We start from the raw sequence: 15,677 nt of genomic DNA on the forward strand, positions 1-15,677 counted from the left end.
AGGAAATGTCTTGGCAGGTGAAGTTAAGGAGTTGTGGGATTGTGATGAATAGATTATACACATAGATAGAGGAGAACAAGTTCTAGTCCTAGATAATGATGGGGCAGTGGTTAAAAAGTTAGTAGATGCTGGGGCCAGCAGATGGTGTAACGGTTACGTCGCATGACTCCCACTTAGTCGACTGTGGTTGAGTCCTGGACCTAATGGCTTAAACTCAACACTGGGCGCGTATGCATGTGTGCCCAAGATCCCAAAGGAGAATAGAGGAGAAGGGATTGCATTGTGGCCATCCCCCCAGGAGGTGATTTCTCACTTTCTGTCTCCAAAGAGATTTTTCCCTTCCATTGGTGGAGGAGTAGTTATTTAAAAATGTTATTCATTATACATAAGAGATGTAGGAGGGGGAACCAGCAGTTAGCGTAATGGCTATGTCGCTGGACTCCCATGTAGTCGACTGTGGTTCGTGTCCCGGACCCGGTGGCTTAGAACTCACGCTGGGCGCGTGTGCGTGCGTGCCCAAGATCCCGAGAGGAGAATGGAGGAGAAGGGATTGCGGCGTGATCATCCCCCTTGGGGGGTGATTTCTTGCTTTCTGTCTCTGTGTCTCTGTCTGTCTGGCGAGTGCACGCGCCATATAGTGAAAACCTCTCAAAAAAAAAAAAAAAAAAAAAGATGTAGGAGAAAAAGCAGCTAATGTTTCTGAAGGTTGAGGGGAAGCTAGGGTTTTGAAAGAAGGTAAGTTTTAAGTTGACATAAGGAGGAAACATAAAAGAAAAATAGCGAAGAGATTTAAGATGAAAGGAATTTATTTATAATGAAAGGTTCTATAGGGCTCATTGTGGGAAGAAATACAGATTATTAATTCCCAAAATGTTCTCCATATTCTATTTTAGGGACTTAAGTTAATTAATATTGATCAGTTTTTAATCCATGAGAAAATTAGTTCATTTTGAACTCCAAGGAAAATCACTGGGTTGTCAGAAAAGTCATGACTTTTTTTTAATGTTTTTCTATACAGAAATGTGTCATGATTTTTCCAATGACCCAATAGAAATGTCTTACATGTTTCCTACTTTTAAATGCTCTTTTCTAATCTAATGAGAGATGAGTTTTAAAGAAAACTATACTTTTTTTTGGAGACAGGAACCAAGTGAATAATTTTTTGCTTTTTAGGCATTTGGATTCAGTCCTTAGTGATCACACACGAAATTCTGCTGAAGGTACAGAATACTTCAAAATGCTTGTTGATGTTTTTGCTCCAGAATTTCGAAGGCCAAAGAATATACATCTCCGAAATTTTTATATTATTGTTCCTCCTCTGGTAAGTATGTGTAGAATTTAAAATGAATGAAAAAGAATAGAGTTTTAATACATAGACACAGTTTCTTGGTAGCGTGAAATGCACACAGACTATAGTCTGACTTTCTGGTTGTTGATAAAACTAAATCTGATCTTGGGGGGCCAGCAGGTGGCATGGTAGTTGTGGTGCTGGACTCCCGCCTGGCTGACCCAGCAGCTTGAAAATCACATGGGGTGTGTGTGTGTGCATGTCCAAAATTCCAGGAGTAGAATGGAGGAGACGGGATTGTGGTGTGGCCATCCTTGCTGAGGTGTGATTACGCACTTTCCCTCTTACCATCTCTATCTGTCTCTTGCAAGTGCACATGCCTTTTGGCAAAAGCCTAAAAAGACAAAAACCTAAGTGTGATTTCAGTGAATATGCCCTAGAATTCTACTTACTAGCTATGCTGAAGGGGAATTATTTATAGTTAAGATACTTCTTTTCTTTTTTTTTTTAAATCTGTCATTGAACAATGTAGCTTTGATAAAAAATAATTAGCTTCTTGGGACAAGCAAATGATGCGGTTAAGGTTCTAGACGTGACTGACTGTGGTTTGAGTCCTGGACCTGGCAGCTTGAAAATACTCTAAATCCCTAGAGGAGGAGGGATTGCAGCAGGCTATCCTCCCAGAGGGATGATTTCTCACTTTCTCTCTCTTTAACTCTTTCTTTCTCTCTGGTGAGTGCATGTGTCCTAGGCAAAAACAAACAAACAAAAAAGAATAATTGGATTCTTAAGCTGCTTGTATTGCTGCTTGAATTGTTATTAACCCATTTTATTACGGATTATAATTATTGCTACTTATTCAAAATAGCTAAGTAATGGTCTATAGGAAACTCTTCTTTGTGAATTTTCTTTTTTTACATTTATTTTCCATTCCCTATTACAACTGCCGTATAGCAAAACTGTCCATATCTTTCCGATAAGCATCTTTTCATCTTAAGATAGTATCAAACTAGAGTTGAGGGGGCTGTCAGCTGTGCATGTGCTTAAGAGTGCTTGTGCTTTCAAATAAAGCAGGGCACTTCTCTGATTCCAACATTCACTTAGTAGGTCTTTGGATACGATGTTAAATATCCCAAGCATCAGAGTCCTCTTTTCTAAAGTATGCATAATACAAAAGTAAGGCATTGTTTTGGATTAAGTAGTGACTGAGGCAGTTAGCAATAGAGAAAACAAAATGGGCTAAGAGCACTATGAAAAGATACAGGACACTTTTTTAAAAAATTAAATTTATTTATTTACATTCATTCACTGTTCATCATTACAGCATACAAAGTGAGATTTTCCATCCAGAGTACACTGTATATTGGCTCAATCAAGTGCACCAACATACATGTTATCATCAACAAATAATTTTCCATTTCTTGTTTCTTTATGTTTTGCTTTTTTTCCCATCCTTGATTCCCTATCTTTTAGCCTCTGCCGTCTCCCACTCTCCTCCCACACTGTCTCTGGTATCTTTGTTTGCTTTCTATACGTTTTTTCCCCCCACACATTTTATTGAGTCATTAAAGATCTTATTTAATCTAAATATTTTCATAGCAAGCACAGCTGAAACATGAACACAAGTCCAACTTTAGGCATAAACCTCAGTGAATAGACTGAACACCCACAGCATACAAAATGTGATTTCCCATCCAGAATATACTGCATAGTGGCTTAATCGTGCATATTATTATAAAAAAATTTCCATTTCTAGTTTCTAGAATGTTTTTTTACCCCCCTATTTCTGACCCTCTGTCCTTTCCCACCCTCTTCTCACACTATCTCTGGTGTCTACAGTTGTTTTCCATTCCTTTCCCCCTCCACATTGTATTGATCACACACTTTCTTAAATAATCTAACTACTTTCAATAGCAAGTTCACTTGGTACTATTAAGAAAACCAGTTTTAACTTAGATCAAAGAAATGCTAAGGAACTTTGCTTAAAGCCAGGAAACAGGTGAGGATTCTGTTCACATGGTAGGTGCATGAACCTATCCATATCTCAAGACAGGACACAAATCCTTACAACCAAATAACAAAGTCTACAAGAAAATCAGCAATATTTTAGTCAAAAGTCATAAAATTATACTCCACCAATTCCGTCTCATGTACTTATCTTCTGTTGTGGTTCGATTTTTCCGATTAAATTCTGGCATATAATATTCAACTCCAGACTTGTTCCTATGATTAAGTTGGCCACTTTCATAGTTTTTGAACTCTTATTTCTGTGTGTCTGTATTTAATTTTCCTGATATAACACTCCCTTGAGAACTTGGCGACCTGGTCTGGTGCTGGTAAATTCTTTCAGGTTTCATTTATCTGAGAATGTTCTTGTCTTTTCCCACATGAAAGATAATCTTGCTGAGTACTGTATTCTTGGCTGAAATTGCTTTTCTCTTAACACTTTGACTATATTTTCCCATTCTTTTCTCGCTCTTATTGTTTCCGATGAGAGGTCTACTGTTAGCCTGATGGGATGTCCTTTGTAGGTAACATGATGTTTTTCTCTTGCCAATCTTGGTATCTTGTCTTCGTCTGCGGTTTTGGTTAACCTGGCTATAATGTGTCTTGGAGAAGATCTTTTTGGGTTGATTCTATTGGGGGTCCTTTGTATTTCTCAGGACTGGATCTTTGAGTGCCTCTCTAGGTTTGGAAAATTTTCTTGCAGGATTTCATGGAATAGATTATCAATGCCCTTATGAGTCTCTTCACCTTCTGGAATGCCAATAATCCGGATGTTTGGACGTTTAATGGTATCTCGTAGTTCTCATATATTATTCTCACTTTTTTGGGCAATTTTCTCAGTCTTCGTGGTGGATTTTTCTAGGCCAACGATTTTCTCTTCTATGTCTGAGATTCTATTTTCTGTATGATCTAGTCTGCTTTTAATACTTTCAAGGGATATTTTTATTTCCTGTATTATAGTCTTCATCTCTAACAGTTCCGTTTGATGCTTTTTTAAAGTATGTAGTTCCTCTTTTAGATCTTGCAAGAATTTACTCACCTCTTAGAACTCGTCAGCTTCTTTCTCCTTTCTCTTCTGCAGTTCACTGTCTCTCTTCTCTTCCATCTCTGTTAGCTTTGCCATTGTGAATGTTCTAAATTGTTTATCAGACATTTCCATGATTTCCATTGAACTGCTTGTAGATGAAAAGGAGTTATTCTTTTCCCTTGGAGGAGAGGTATTTTCTTGCTTTCCATATTTCTTGTCACCCTGCAGTGATTTCTAGTCATCTGATGGATGGTGTGTTTCTTCCTAATTCTTGAAGTTCAATCCTGAAATGACTAGTTCGTAGGAGCCATGAGGAATCTTCTGCTGAAGGCCTCGCCTCTCCTCCAGGACACTGTTTTTATGCTGGAATTTAGTTCCAGAAAAAAGACAAACATAGATAAGATGTCTGAAAAAGATTTAAATAACAGTTGATAAAGATTTTGCACATATGTGTTTAACTGTTAATAAATTTCATAGGTAGTAAAAGCCAACTTTAAATTCCGTGTGGGCTGGTATAGCACTTAACCATACTGTATCACAGTTATTAAGATGAAAGAAGTGCCCATAGTTTAAAAATGTGGAAAGAAACACTGCATGGATTGTGTTCTCCTGGACAGACTGTTTATCTGAGGCAAATGTTTCAGATAAAAAAGACAAGAACCTAAGAAATTTTATAATTTGTGAAATTTCTGTTTTAGGAAGTGAATGTGGAAGATTTTAACACGATTTTTTTCTCTAATATCTTGTGTTTTTAGACCCTCAACTTTGTAGAGCATTCCATTAGTTGCAAGGAGAAACTGAATAAAAAAAATAAAATTGGAGCTGCTTTTACCGATGATGGCTTTGCCATGGGTAAGCTTAATGGAAATTGCTTTCCTATTAATTTTATATTTACCTTAGTGTGGAGTCTTAGGAACATTTGTTTATGTTCTTCATTCGCTATCTCCTAGCAGTAGAAGTTTTTATTCTTTACCTTTACAACCATATTCCTCTCCAGGTGATTTTCATAGCCATGTTATTTATTTTCTTCTTAATAGATTTGTCTTTAATGCTATATACTTTTTTTAAAAGTTTATCTTTTTGGGACCAGCAGATGGCATAATGCTTATGTTGCTGGACTCTCATGTAGTTGACCGCAGTTCGAGTCCATGGCACCCAGCAGCTTGAAATTCACGCCGGGTGTGTATGTGTGTGTGCCCCAAATCCCTAGAAGAGAATGAAGGAGAAGGGATTGTGGCATGACCATTCCCCCATGGGGGGGATTTCTTGCTTTCTGTCTCTCTGGCAAGTGTACGTGCCTTATAGCAAAAATCTCTCTTACAAAAAAAAAAAGTTTATTTTTTCTACGAGAGAGACACTTAGCCACCAGTATCATGGGCACACACATGCACACAGTGTGCACAGGGAGACCCGACAACGTGCCACTATGGCTGACTGTAATTCTTTATACTTTTATATTTTTCTTCTTAAAGAAGAATTAAGCCATCTTGCTTTGTCATACATTTATACTATAAAATGTTATTTAAAAGAAGATGAATTCAAAATGGTTAGCTTAGTGCTAGGAGTTGTGGTAAAGGAGAATACAACTTCTGTTCTCTGTAATTTAACTTTGCCTTTGCTAATGACTGCAGGTGTGGCATACATTCTAAAGCTTTTGGACCAGTACCAGGAATTTGATTCACTTCATTGGTTCCAGTCTGTGAGAGAGAAATACCTGAAGGAGATAAGAGCAGTTGCTAAGCAACAGAATGTGCAGTCAGCTAGTCAAGATGAAAAACTACTACAAACTATGAATCTTACTCAGAAACGGCTGGATGTCTATCTGCAGGTAGAGGAGCGTAAGAGTCAAATCTGCTTTGACTTTCTGTTACCTATTACTTCTTGATATTGGATAAACAAAAGCAAAATAGAAACCCCCATTTTTTTAACCTTTCATTTCAGCTAGAAGGCTCATGTATGTATAGAGAGAGACAGAGAGAAAGGGAGAGGAGAGAGAGGGAGAGCACCCCATGAGAAATGGTCAAGCCACAGTCCCTTCTCCTCCATTTCTCCACCTTGTTGGGATTTTGGGCACACATGTTTTTCAAACTGCCAGCTCTAGGACTTGAACCTTGCAGTCAGCCTTATGGGATCTGTCTGCCATAACCATCAGGCCTCAGAAATGGTCCAAAACCCACATTATAATAAGTGAGATGAATAATGGTAAAAACAGTGTTTTTCAGAGTGAGTTGTATTTGGAAGCCATTTGATTCAGATCTTAAGCATGGATGAGTTATTTCAGTTTCTCTTTTATGAGTTCTATTAGAGCTTTTTAAAATAAGAAAAAAAGAGAATTAAACTCTATTTTTGATATTTTGCTCTATTTTCAGCTTTTATTTTAAATTTTTTTTACTTAGGAATTTGAATTGCTGTATTTCTCACTGAGCAGTGCAAGAATTTTCTTCAGAGCAGACAAGACTGCAGCTGAAGAAAACCAAGAAAAGAAAGAGAAGGAAGGTCAGTGAGTGGCTTATATTGAATAAATCTCTCTGTAGTAGTAGACCCTCATATCCCATTTTATGTGTTCAGACTTCTAGCTTGTTCTTTAAGCAAAATAATACAGATCTCGAAATAAGTTTTTTAAAAACATAAAGCCTGTGTGGATCGTGTGTGAAATTGAAAAGGAATTTATTTTTAGCTTGTGCATTTCACTCTGTGATAACCCTTTCTATCCTTATTCCGTTTCCCATCTTCCAGCCTCCCTGCTAGCTCGGATTACAGGCACACAATTATGGCCCAGCCGGTGTAGGTTAGTCTGAGAACTGAACCCGGGCCTCCTGTGGACTCCAAGCTACCTACTTGCTCTCCCACAGCTGGGCCAATATTTATAAATTTTTAAGTTTATTACTTATTTACTTATTCTGAGAAAGAGAAAATGAGAAAGGGAAGCATACCCAACAAAATTTTCCTGACGCCATCCACTTCTAGCCTGAGCCAGCCAAGACCCATGGGTATGCAAGTGTCTGCGTATTTCGGGAGACCTTCGGACACAAACCTAGAACCTTGTGCTATGGCCTCAGCCTGGGATTGTACATTATGTACTTGTAGTGCGTAAGAGCACTGCAGTGTTCCACACATCATGTCCCCGTGATATGTTTGTCTCCCATTTGAAATTTAGGACCATTTGTCTCCCCCGAAGAGGTTCGCTTCTTTCTGTCATGGAAATCAAATAACCTTTTCTCTTTGTTTGGATATCAAAACTAGGTACAGCAACTAGTTGACTCTTAACAGTTTTCACAGTAGCTCTTCTACCTTTCTTCTTTTTAAAGAATGATTTTATTTAACTTTAATTAATTAACTAATTAATTCATTAGACCAGAGAGGGACAGAGTTGGGAGGTGAGTGAGGTTGGGGGAAAGTGAAAAAGCAAGCCACCAGGTCCAGGACTTGAATCACGGTTGGCCATGTAGGAGTCTAGTGCCCTTAACCACCATGCTACCTACTTACCCCTCTACTTTTCTTTCTTTTATTTCATGAAATTTTTATAAATCAAGATATAAACCATTTCATAAAATGATTTTATTAATATTATTTCTTGTCAAATTTTATTTTTTTCCCCACACTGAGCAGAGGTGACTCATTTGAATAGACCTGAGCTACCTTGTTCAGTGACAGTGTTGCATAAATTAAATATTACTTACTAATGTTACATAGTTTTAAGTTACAATATTAGGCATTTTAGGCTGTTACTAGAAAATACTCAGTATTTACTAATGGCAATTTGCATATATTACATTTGTGTTCATTTTCAAATGGTAAATTAGCAAAGGCCACTTGGATGAATTTGCACCAGTGTATTCTAAACTACAGAGAAGTCAATTATTGCTGTTTCATGATGCCAGACTTTGTCTCCTGCCCACGTAAAACTCTGCAAGTGGATTGAACATTTGCTCTAAGCATTAAAACAAAACAGACACCCAGACCCTTGAATCTCTTGGCAGTGGGGCTCTGCTTTGGCTCGTTCTTAAGGCACTCATGAGGGCTCTGGTTGCTGTACCTCCCTCAGATGGTGCCTGGGTCAGTCTGCCATTTTAAAACTATTTCAGCTAATAATTCTTCAGAGATAGTCAAGGTTTGTAAATGTGTTAGTCAGGTATTTCTGTCAGTGAAATATGTGCACATGAACATTGTGCACGAAAGGAATTCCTTCTATCACAAATGCAATAAAAAAACTACTTATAAAATAAATTATAAATACAAATGGAAAGTTTCTCATTCTGGACAAGTTGATATTTGAATTTACAGCCACATTTCCTTCAGTAATGGAGTGCACCACAATGATGATTACGAGGAACTGGCTTGGGGGAGCATGCCTTCTTTAGGTGAGAGGTAGCAGGGTTGCACAGGGGAAAGGCCACAACACCCTCACTGAGAATGAGTATAGTATTTAGCCTAGATTTAAAAAAATAATAATAAAATACATATAATTTGTGATGTTTGGGAGATATCTGATAGATACAAACTTAAAAATTTGGCAATATAGTTCTTATCAAATTTTATTTCTTAATTGTTAAAAAAAAGTAAACACAAAATATGTCCATTGTTTTTTTCACTATGTTTCCAGAAGAAACTAAAGCAAGCAATGGAGACCTGTCCGACAGCACTGTGTCTGCTGATCCTGTTGTGAAATGATCCTGATAGTATGTATTGCTCATATGAAATGACCAGAATTGTGTCAGTACTTTTGCCAGTGAAATGGATGTTATAAGCTGTTGATGAATTGTTTCCTGGGTCACATCTCTGGAAAATATTTAGATGTTCCAACCCTTTCAGGCAGTGCTCTACGTCCATTCTGCTTCCAAATGTTCTACTTTTCAAAGGTCAAGAATGAGATTTTAAGATAGAATTTTGCCTGGACTTTTGGCTAGGAGATGTTTCTAGGAACAGTTATTTGAAGTGAAGTTATAGAAGGTCAAATTGGAATTCTGAAACTGTCACCTCAGCTCTCTTTACAGTCTATATGAGTGTCTGTAATTTGTGTTTGCATAGGTCTTTGTCCATATTTATCTCAAAAGTCATTGGAAAATCAGTGCGTAGCTATATACAGCCAGTAAATACGTTTTAAAAAAGGAATTGAGCCTGACATTTGATACATACATATCAATATTCTTATGAAAAGAATATAGGAAGAGGGCTTTATACTAGAGGTGAGGTACAGTGTGTATGCACCTTTGTGTACAGTATACCTGAGGGTCATTCATTGTTAATTTTATGTGGATGCACAAGAGCTGCTGATGTCTTCAATGACACATTTTATAACAAGTTTACATTGCTTTGAGAACATTTAACCTCCAACAACTGCTTTAAATTTAAAATTTACTAAATACTCAAAGAAAATTCAGATAAAGCCATAGAGTCCTGCTTGAAGCTTCACTGTGGTTGAAGGCACTATGTATGATATAAGAAAAAATTGAATGAATTATTTCTATTACATCCAAACTCAGGTTTCTTCTACATTCGGTTGATTTGAAGCTTTGCAATGGTTTTGGCAGACTTTTCCTTTATATCAAGTAAAATCTGAGACACCAGATTAAATAATAATTGTACTGTGCAGGTTAAAAAAAATTACCACTGTGAGAATAAAGCTCTAATAAAATAGATCACTGATTTAAAAAGTACAGAAAGGTTTTGAGTAAATGTAGTTTGCAGCAAGCTACTAGCTTTATTTTTGTAAGGGTGTGTCAGTTAATAGTGAAATTATTAATGTGACCTTTAAAAAATATAATGATACCTTTACAATGAAAACTAAAGTTTAAAACTTTAAGACAAATATCATTTTGGGAAATGCTTGATTTTTCTATTGCACTCGCCTGCTAACCATTTCTTTGGATAAATCTTGCAAATAATTCTAACATTGCTCTTTGATTCTAGCTTTTGGAATGGGTGTACAATGTGCTGTTTGTACTCGCTGGTTAGGGTTGGGTAACATTCCCAGCCTAAGATCAATTCTTCACTGTTGGAAGTCAGAAGAAACGGAATATGTAGGAAATTTTTTTTTTGTTTATTATGTAAGCATGGCTTACAGAATTATGGACAGTGGATAGACTAAAGGCATTTAATATTTGTAATTCATACTAACTGTAGAAATGGCCCTAAAGCATGCTGCATAATTAATAATTTATATTTTCATTATAAATGTTTATATTATGATCTTGCATTCAATTATATCATATTAGTCACTATTTCATAGCAACAGCATCATTTTCTGTTTTTCTTTTCTACTTCCCTGAAATCTTCTTTTAATAGGGATAGAATTATGATTAGAAGAAATCAGATGTTCTCTTTTCATTATCCCCACATGTAAATTATTTTGTCAGTACTAAGTAAGAGTTCACATGCTGACCCTCTGGATGCCTATAATTGGAAAGAAGGTGACATTATTTTATCCTTTAATGTCATTGCAGTTTGAAAAAATTTTAAATTCCTATATTTGAAATAAAATCTCTGAAAAGATGAAATATTTAAATGGCATTAAACTGCAGAGCAACAGGGTTTTCAGTGTCTTCAAATCTAAGTTAATATATACATTTGGGTAATGGTTTTCCTTCTTAACATATTAATGTTAATATTTTAATTTTTTCAGGCATACTGTAATTTAAAAATTAATGTGAGCATTTGTTATAAGTTCACAGAAAACTTACTGATGTTTAAATTCTCAGGAATAAGGACTCACCGTAACATTGTCAGATCTAATTACATTTTGTAAATGATGGTGTTTGTTACCTTACTTGAGTGGGGCTTCTCCCCTCCCCCCAATTCTAAGAGGATACAGTATGTATAATAAAACATTAATAAATATAATTTTAAAAATTTCTTTCCCCTGAATGTGTGTGTTGAAATTTAATGTCTTAAGACAGTAGTTTCTTAACCTTTTTTTTTTTTTAAACCAGAGGGTGTGTACACTCACCAGAGAGAGACAGCAAAAGCGAGAAAGAGCAGAGGGGGAAGCAGCTCCCAGTGGGGCATAGTCACATTGCCAGTCTCTTCATTCTCTAGCCTGTCAGGCTTTGGGGTATACACACACACATGCCTGGTGTATTTCAAATTGTCAATGCTGATATATATATATATTTTTTTTTGAGAGTTTTTTTTGCTATAGGACACGTGTGCTCACCAGACAGAGAGAGACAGAGAGACAGAAAGCGAGAAATCACCCCCCCCAGGGGGGTTGACCACGCCGCAATCCCTTCTCCTCTATTCTCCTCTTGGGCTCTTGGGCACTCACGCACACGTACCTGGCGTGAGTTTTAAGCCACTGGGTCTGGGACGTGAACCGCAGTTGACTACATGGGAGTCCAGCGACATAACCATTACGCTAACTACTGGTCCCTCAATGCTAATATTCATACTGTGGCCAGCTATGTGGGATTTGGCCCCTTAACCACTAGGGGGTAGGGCCAACCTGCCATTAACTTTTCTGTGGTTCCATTTAATAGAATAAAATATAATGGAATCTCTCTTTTTTTGTAGAGGTTGTTGCTATAGGGCGCGTGCGCTCACCAGACAGACAGAGACAGAGAGATAGAAAGCGAGAAATCACCCCCCAGGGGAGATGGCCACGCCACAATCCCTTCTCCTCCATTTTCCTCTCGGGATCTTGGGCACGCACACACATGCGCCTGGTGTGAGTTTTAAGCCACCGGGTCCGGGACGCGAACTGCGGTCAACTACATGGGAGTCCAGCGACATAGCCATTACGCTAACTGCTGGTCCCAGTGGAATCTCTTTGAAAAGATGCTTGTATGCACAGTAGCAGAAAATTTCAAGTATAAAATTGGGATTGGCTCCTCTATGTATCCCAGGTAAAGTACTTCAGTTTTCTTTCCTTTATATATTTTTGGTCTCTTGATATCTTGTTGTTCTCAAATAAAAAGAACCATTATGAATTTACTATGACTCCCAATCCCACAAAGGGATCATTAGTATACAGTGTTAAAATATGTTAGAAATAAAAAGTGAGGAAGTACCACCCTCCCCCGTGGGGAATGGTCACACTACAATCCTTCTCCATCTCTCCCTCCTTTTGGGATTTTAGGCACACACGCACATGTTCCGGCACATTGATGATGATGTTGATGACTGATTTTCACATTCGGGGTCCACTGTGAACAATGCTGCTGTAACCATTATTGTACACATCCCTGGTGACGGGTTTGTCAAGCCTTTGGGTCCAGGACTTGAACTGTATAGTTGGCCATGTGGGATCCAGCCACCTTAACCACCATACCATAGGGTACCCTATAGCAAATTAATATTAAAGTATTAAATCTCTACAGAATTTTTACATCATTAATGACAGGCTTTTAAATTGATATAGCTACTGAATATCATAAGAACTTCAAAATCTGTGTATTACAAATTATTTGGAAATTATTTCATCTCTGTTTTCTCTTGAGGTAACACCCAGACACACCAACCACACTCTTAACATAGTGGTTAGAACCATAGAGTCTGGAATCTGATTTAAGTCCTGATTTGCTGCTTACTAGCGGGTTCCTTAACCTTTCTGTGCTTTGTTTCCTCAGGCGTAAGAAGGGATGATATCAATATGAAAATCAAGTTAATTTGTGTAGAACACTTATTAGGAACAGTAACTGCTATAAATATAAGCTGTTAACATGAATATTCTCATAGGTAGAAATATAATTGGCATATAGTGTTTGTTTCTTTCAGGTGGAAAGTTTGAAAATAGTCTATACTTGATTTGCAGTGGGTTCATATAGGTGGCTCAGCTGAGTATAGACAGTGTTAAGGAAGTCCCCGTTCTTATAATGGTTGTGTGGGGACGAGCACGTGGCGTGGTTGTTAAGGCCCTGGACTCCCACAATGCTGACCACTGTTCCGAATCCTGGACCCAGCAATCTGGAAATTATACAGGGCATATGTGTGTGCATGTCTAGAATCCTAAGGAGAATGGAGAAGGGATTATGGCATGACCATCCCCTTTGGAGAGTGATTTCTCACTTTCCCTCTCTCTGTCTCTGGGGAGCACGTGGCACCTTATGGTAAAAACCTTAAAAAAAAAAAAAAAAAAAAAAAAGATACTAGTCTAATGGGTATGTGATGGCTAAACCAGTGCTGGGAAATGGACTTGGTGTGACCACGCCGCAATCCCTTCTCCTCTATTCTCCTCTTGGGCTCTTGGGCACTCACGCACACGTACCTGGCGTGAGTTTTAAGCCACTGGGTCTGGGACGTGAACCGCAGTTGACTACATGGGAGTCCAGCGACATAACCATTACGCTAACTACTGGTCCCTCAATGCTAATATTCATACTGTGGCCAGCTATGTGGGATTTGGCCCCTTAACCACTAGGGGGTAGGGCCAACCTGCCATTAACTTTTCTGTGGTTCCATTTAATAGAATAAAATATAATGGAATCTCTCTTTTTTTGTAGAGGTTGTTGCTATAGGGCGCGTGCGCTCACCAGACAGACAGAGACAGAGAGATAGAAAGCGAGAAATCACCCCCCAGGGGAGATGGCCACGCCACAATCCCTTCTCCTCCATTTTCCTCTCGGGATCTTGGGCACGCACACACATGCGCCTGGTGTGAGTTTTAAGCCACCGGGTCCGGGACGCGAACTGCGGTCAACTACATGGGAGTCCAGCGACATAGCCATTACGCTAACTGCTGGTCCCAGTGGAATCTCTTTGAAAAGATGCTTGTATGCACAGTAGCAGAAAATTTCAAGTATAAAATTGGGATTGGCTCCTCTATGTATCCCAGGTAAAGTACTTCAGTTTTCTTTCCTTTATATATTTTTGGTCTCTTGATATCTTGTTGTTCTCAAATAAAAAGAACCATTATGAATTTACTATGACTCCCAATCCCACAAAGGGATCATTAGTATACAGTGTTAAAATATGTTAGAAATAAAAAGTGAGGAAGTACCACCCTCCCCCGTGGGGAATGGTCACACTACAATCCTTCTCCATCTCTCCCTCCTTTTGGGATTTTAGGCACACACGCACATGTTCCGGCACATTGATGATGATGTTGATGACTGATTTTCACATTCGGGGTCCACTGTGAACAATGCTGCTGTAACCATTATTGTACACATCCCTGGTGACGGGTTTGTCAAGCCTTTGGGTCCAGGACTTGAACTGTATAGTTGGCCATGTGGGATCCAGCCACCTTAACCACCATACCATAGGGTACCCTATAGCAAATTAATATTAAAGTATTAAATCTCTACAGAATTTTTACATCATTAATGACAGGCTTTTAAATTGATATAGCTACTGAATATCATAAGAACTTCAAAATCTGTGTATTACAAATTATTTGGAAATTATTTCATCTCTGTTTTCTCTTGAGGTAACACCCAGACACACCAACCACACTCTTAACATAGTGGTTAGAACCATAGAGTCTGGAATCTGAATTAAGAGCTGATTTGCTGGTTAATCTTTGTTTCCTCAGGCGTAAGAAGGGATGATATCAATATGAAAATCAAGTTAATTTGTGTAGAACACTTATTAGGAACAGTAACTGCTATAAATATAAGCTGTTAACATGAATATTCTCATAGGTAGAAATATAATTGGCATATAGTGTTTGTTTCTTTCAGGTGGAAAGTTTGAAAATAGTCTATACTTGATTTGCAGTGGGTTCATATAGGTGGCTCAGCTGAGTATAGACAGTGTTAAGGAAGTCCCCGTTCTTATAATGGTTGTGTGGGGACGAGCACGTGGCGTGGTTGTTAAGGCCCTGGACTCCCACAATGCTGACCACTGTTCCGAATCCTGGACCCAGCAATCTGGAAATTATACAGGGCATATGTGTGTGCATGTCTAGAATCCTAAGGAGAATGGAGAAGGGATTATGGCATGACCATCCCCTTTGGAGAGTGATTTCTCACTTTCCCTCTCTCTGTCTCTGGGGAGCACGTGGCACCTTATGGTAAAAACCTTAAAAAAAAAAAAAAAAAAAAAAGATACTAGTCTAATGGGTATGTGATGGCTAAACCAGTGCTGGGAAATGGACTTGGTGAATGGGACCTTAAAGGTAGCTGGTTTCTGAAAGATCCCTTTCTCTGCCTTTCCCACATTATTTACATGGCACTTATTAGTTTCTCAGAGTGCTTTAATGTGTATTAAAATACATTTCAGTAGGGACCAGCAGTTAGTGTAATGGCTATGTTGCTGGACTCCCACGTAGTCAACCACGGTTTGCGTCCCGGACCTGGTGGCTTAAACCTCCACGCCGGGCGGCGTGGCCATGCCCCCTGGGGGGTGATTTCTCGCTTTCTGTCTCTGTCTGTCTGGTGAGCGCACGCACCCTATAGCAAAAACCTCTCAAAAAAAAAA

The 15,677-nt window shown here is 38.3% G+C and overlaps 1 protein-coding gene across 2 annotated transcripts in view; it reads left to right on the top strand.

The window, feature by feature from the left end:
• Positions 1-11,174, top strand: part of WASHC4 (WASH complex subunit 4) — a 68,151-nt gene extending 56,977 nt beyond the window's left edge. Inside the window, exons 29-33 of one of the 2 annotated variants that reach the window (XM_006141435.3) lie at positions 1,174-1,321; positions 5,078-5,174; positions 5,954-6,150; positions 6,719-6,818; positions 8,926-11,174. In XM_006141435.3, the coding sequence (XP_006141497.1) occupies positions 1,174-1,321; positions 5,078-5,174; positions 5,954-6,150; positions 6,719-6,818; positions 8,926-8,993 (610 nt within the window). In that variant the 3' untranslated portion in view covers positions 8,994-11,174. Of the gene's footprint in view, positions 1-1,173; positions 1,322-5,077; positions 5,175-5,953; positions 6,151-6,718; positions 6,819-8,925 lie in introns of those variants that run through there. The other variant, XM_006141436.3, reaches the window with a different exon arrangement.
• Positions 11,175-15,677: the final 4,503 nt, after the last annotated feature.

This window comes from Tupaia chinensis, unplaced genomic scaffold (assembly GCF_000334495.1).
Source record: "Tupaia chinensis unplaced genomic scaffold, TupChi_1.0 Scaffold000054_1, whole genome shotgun sequence".
NCBI classification, from domain to species: Eukaryota; Metazoa; Chordata; class Mammalia; order Scandentia; family Tupaiidae; genus Tupaia; species Tupaia belangeri.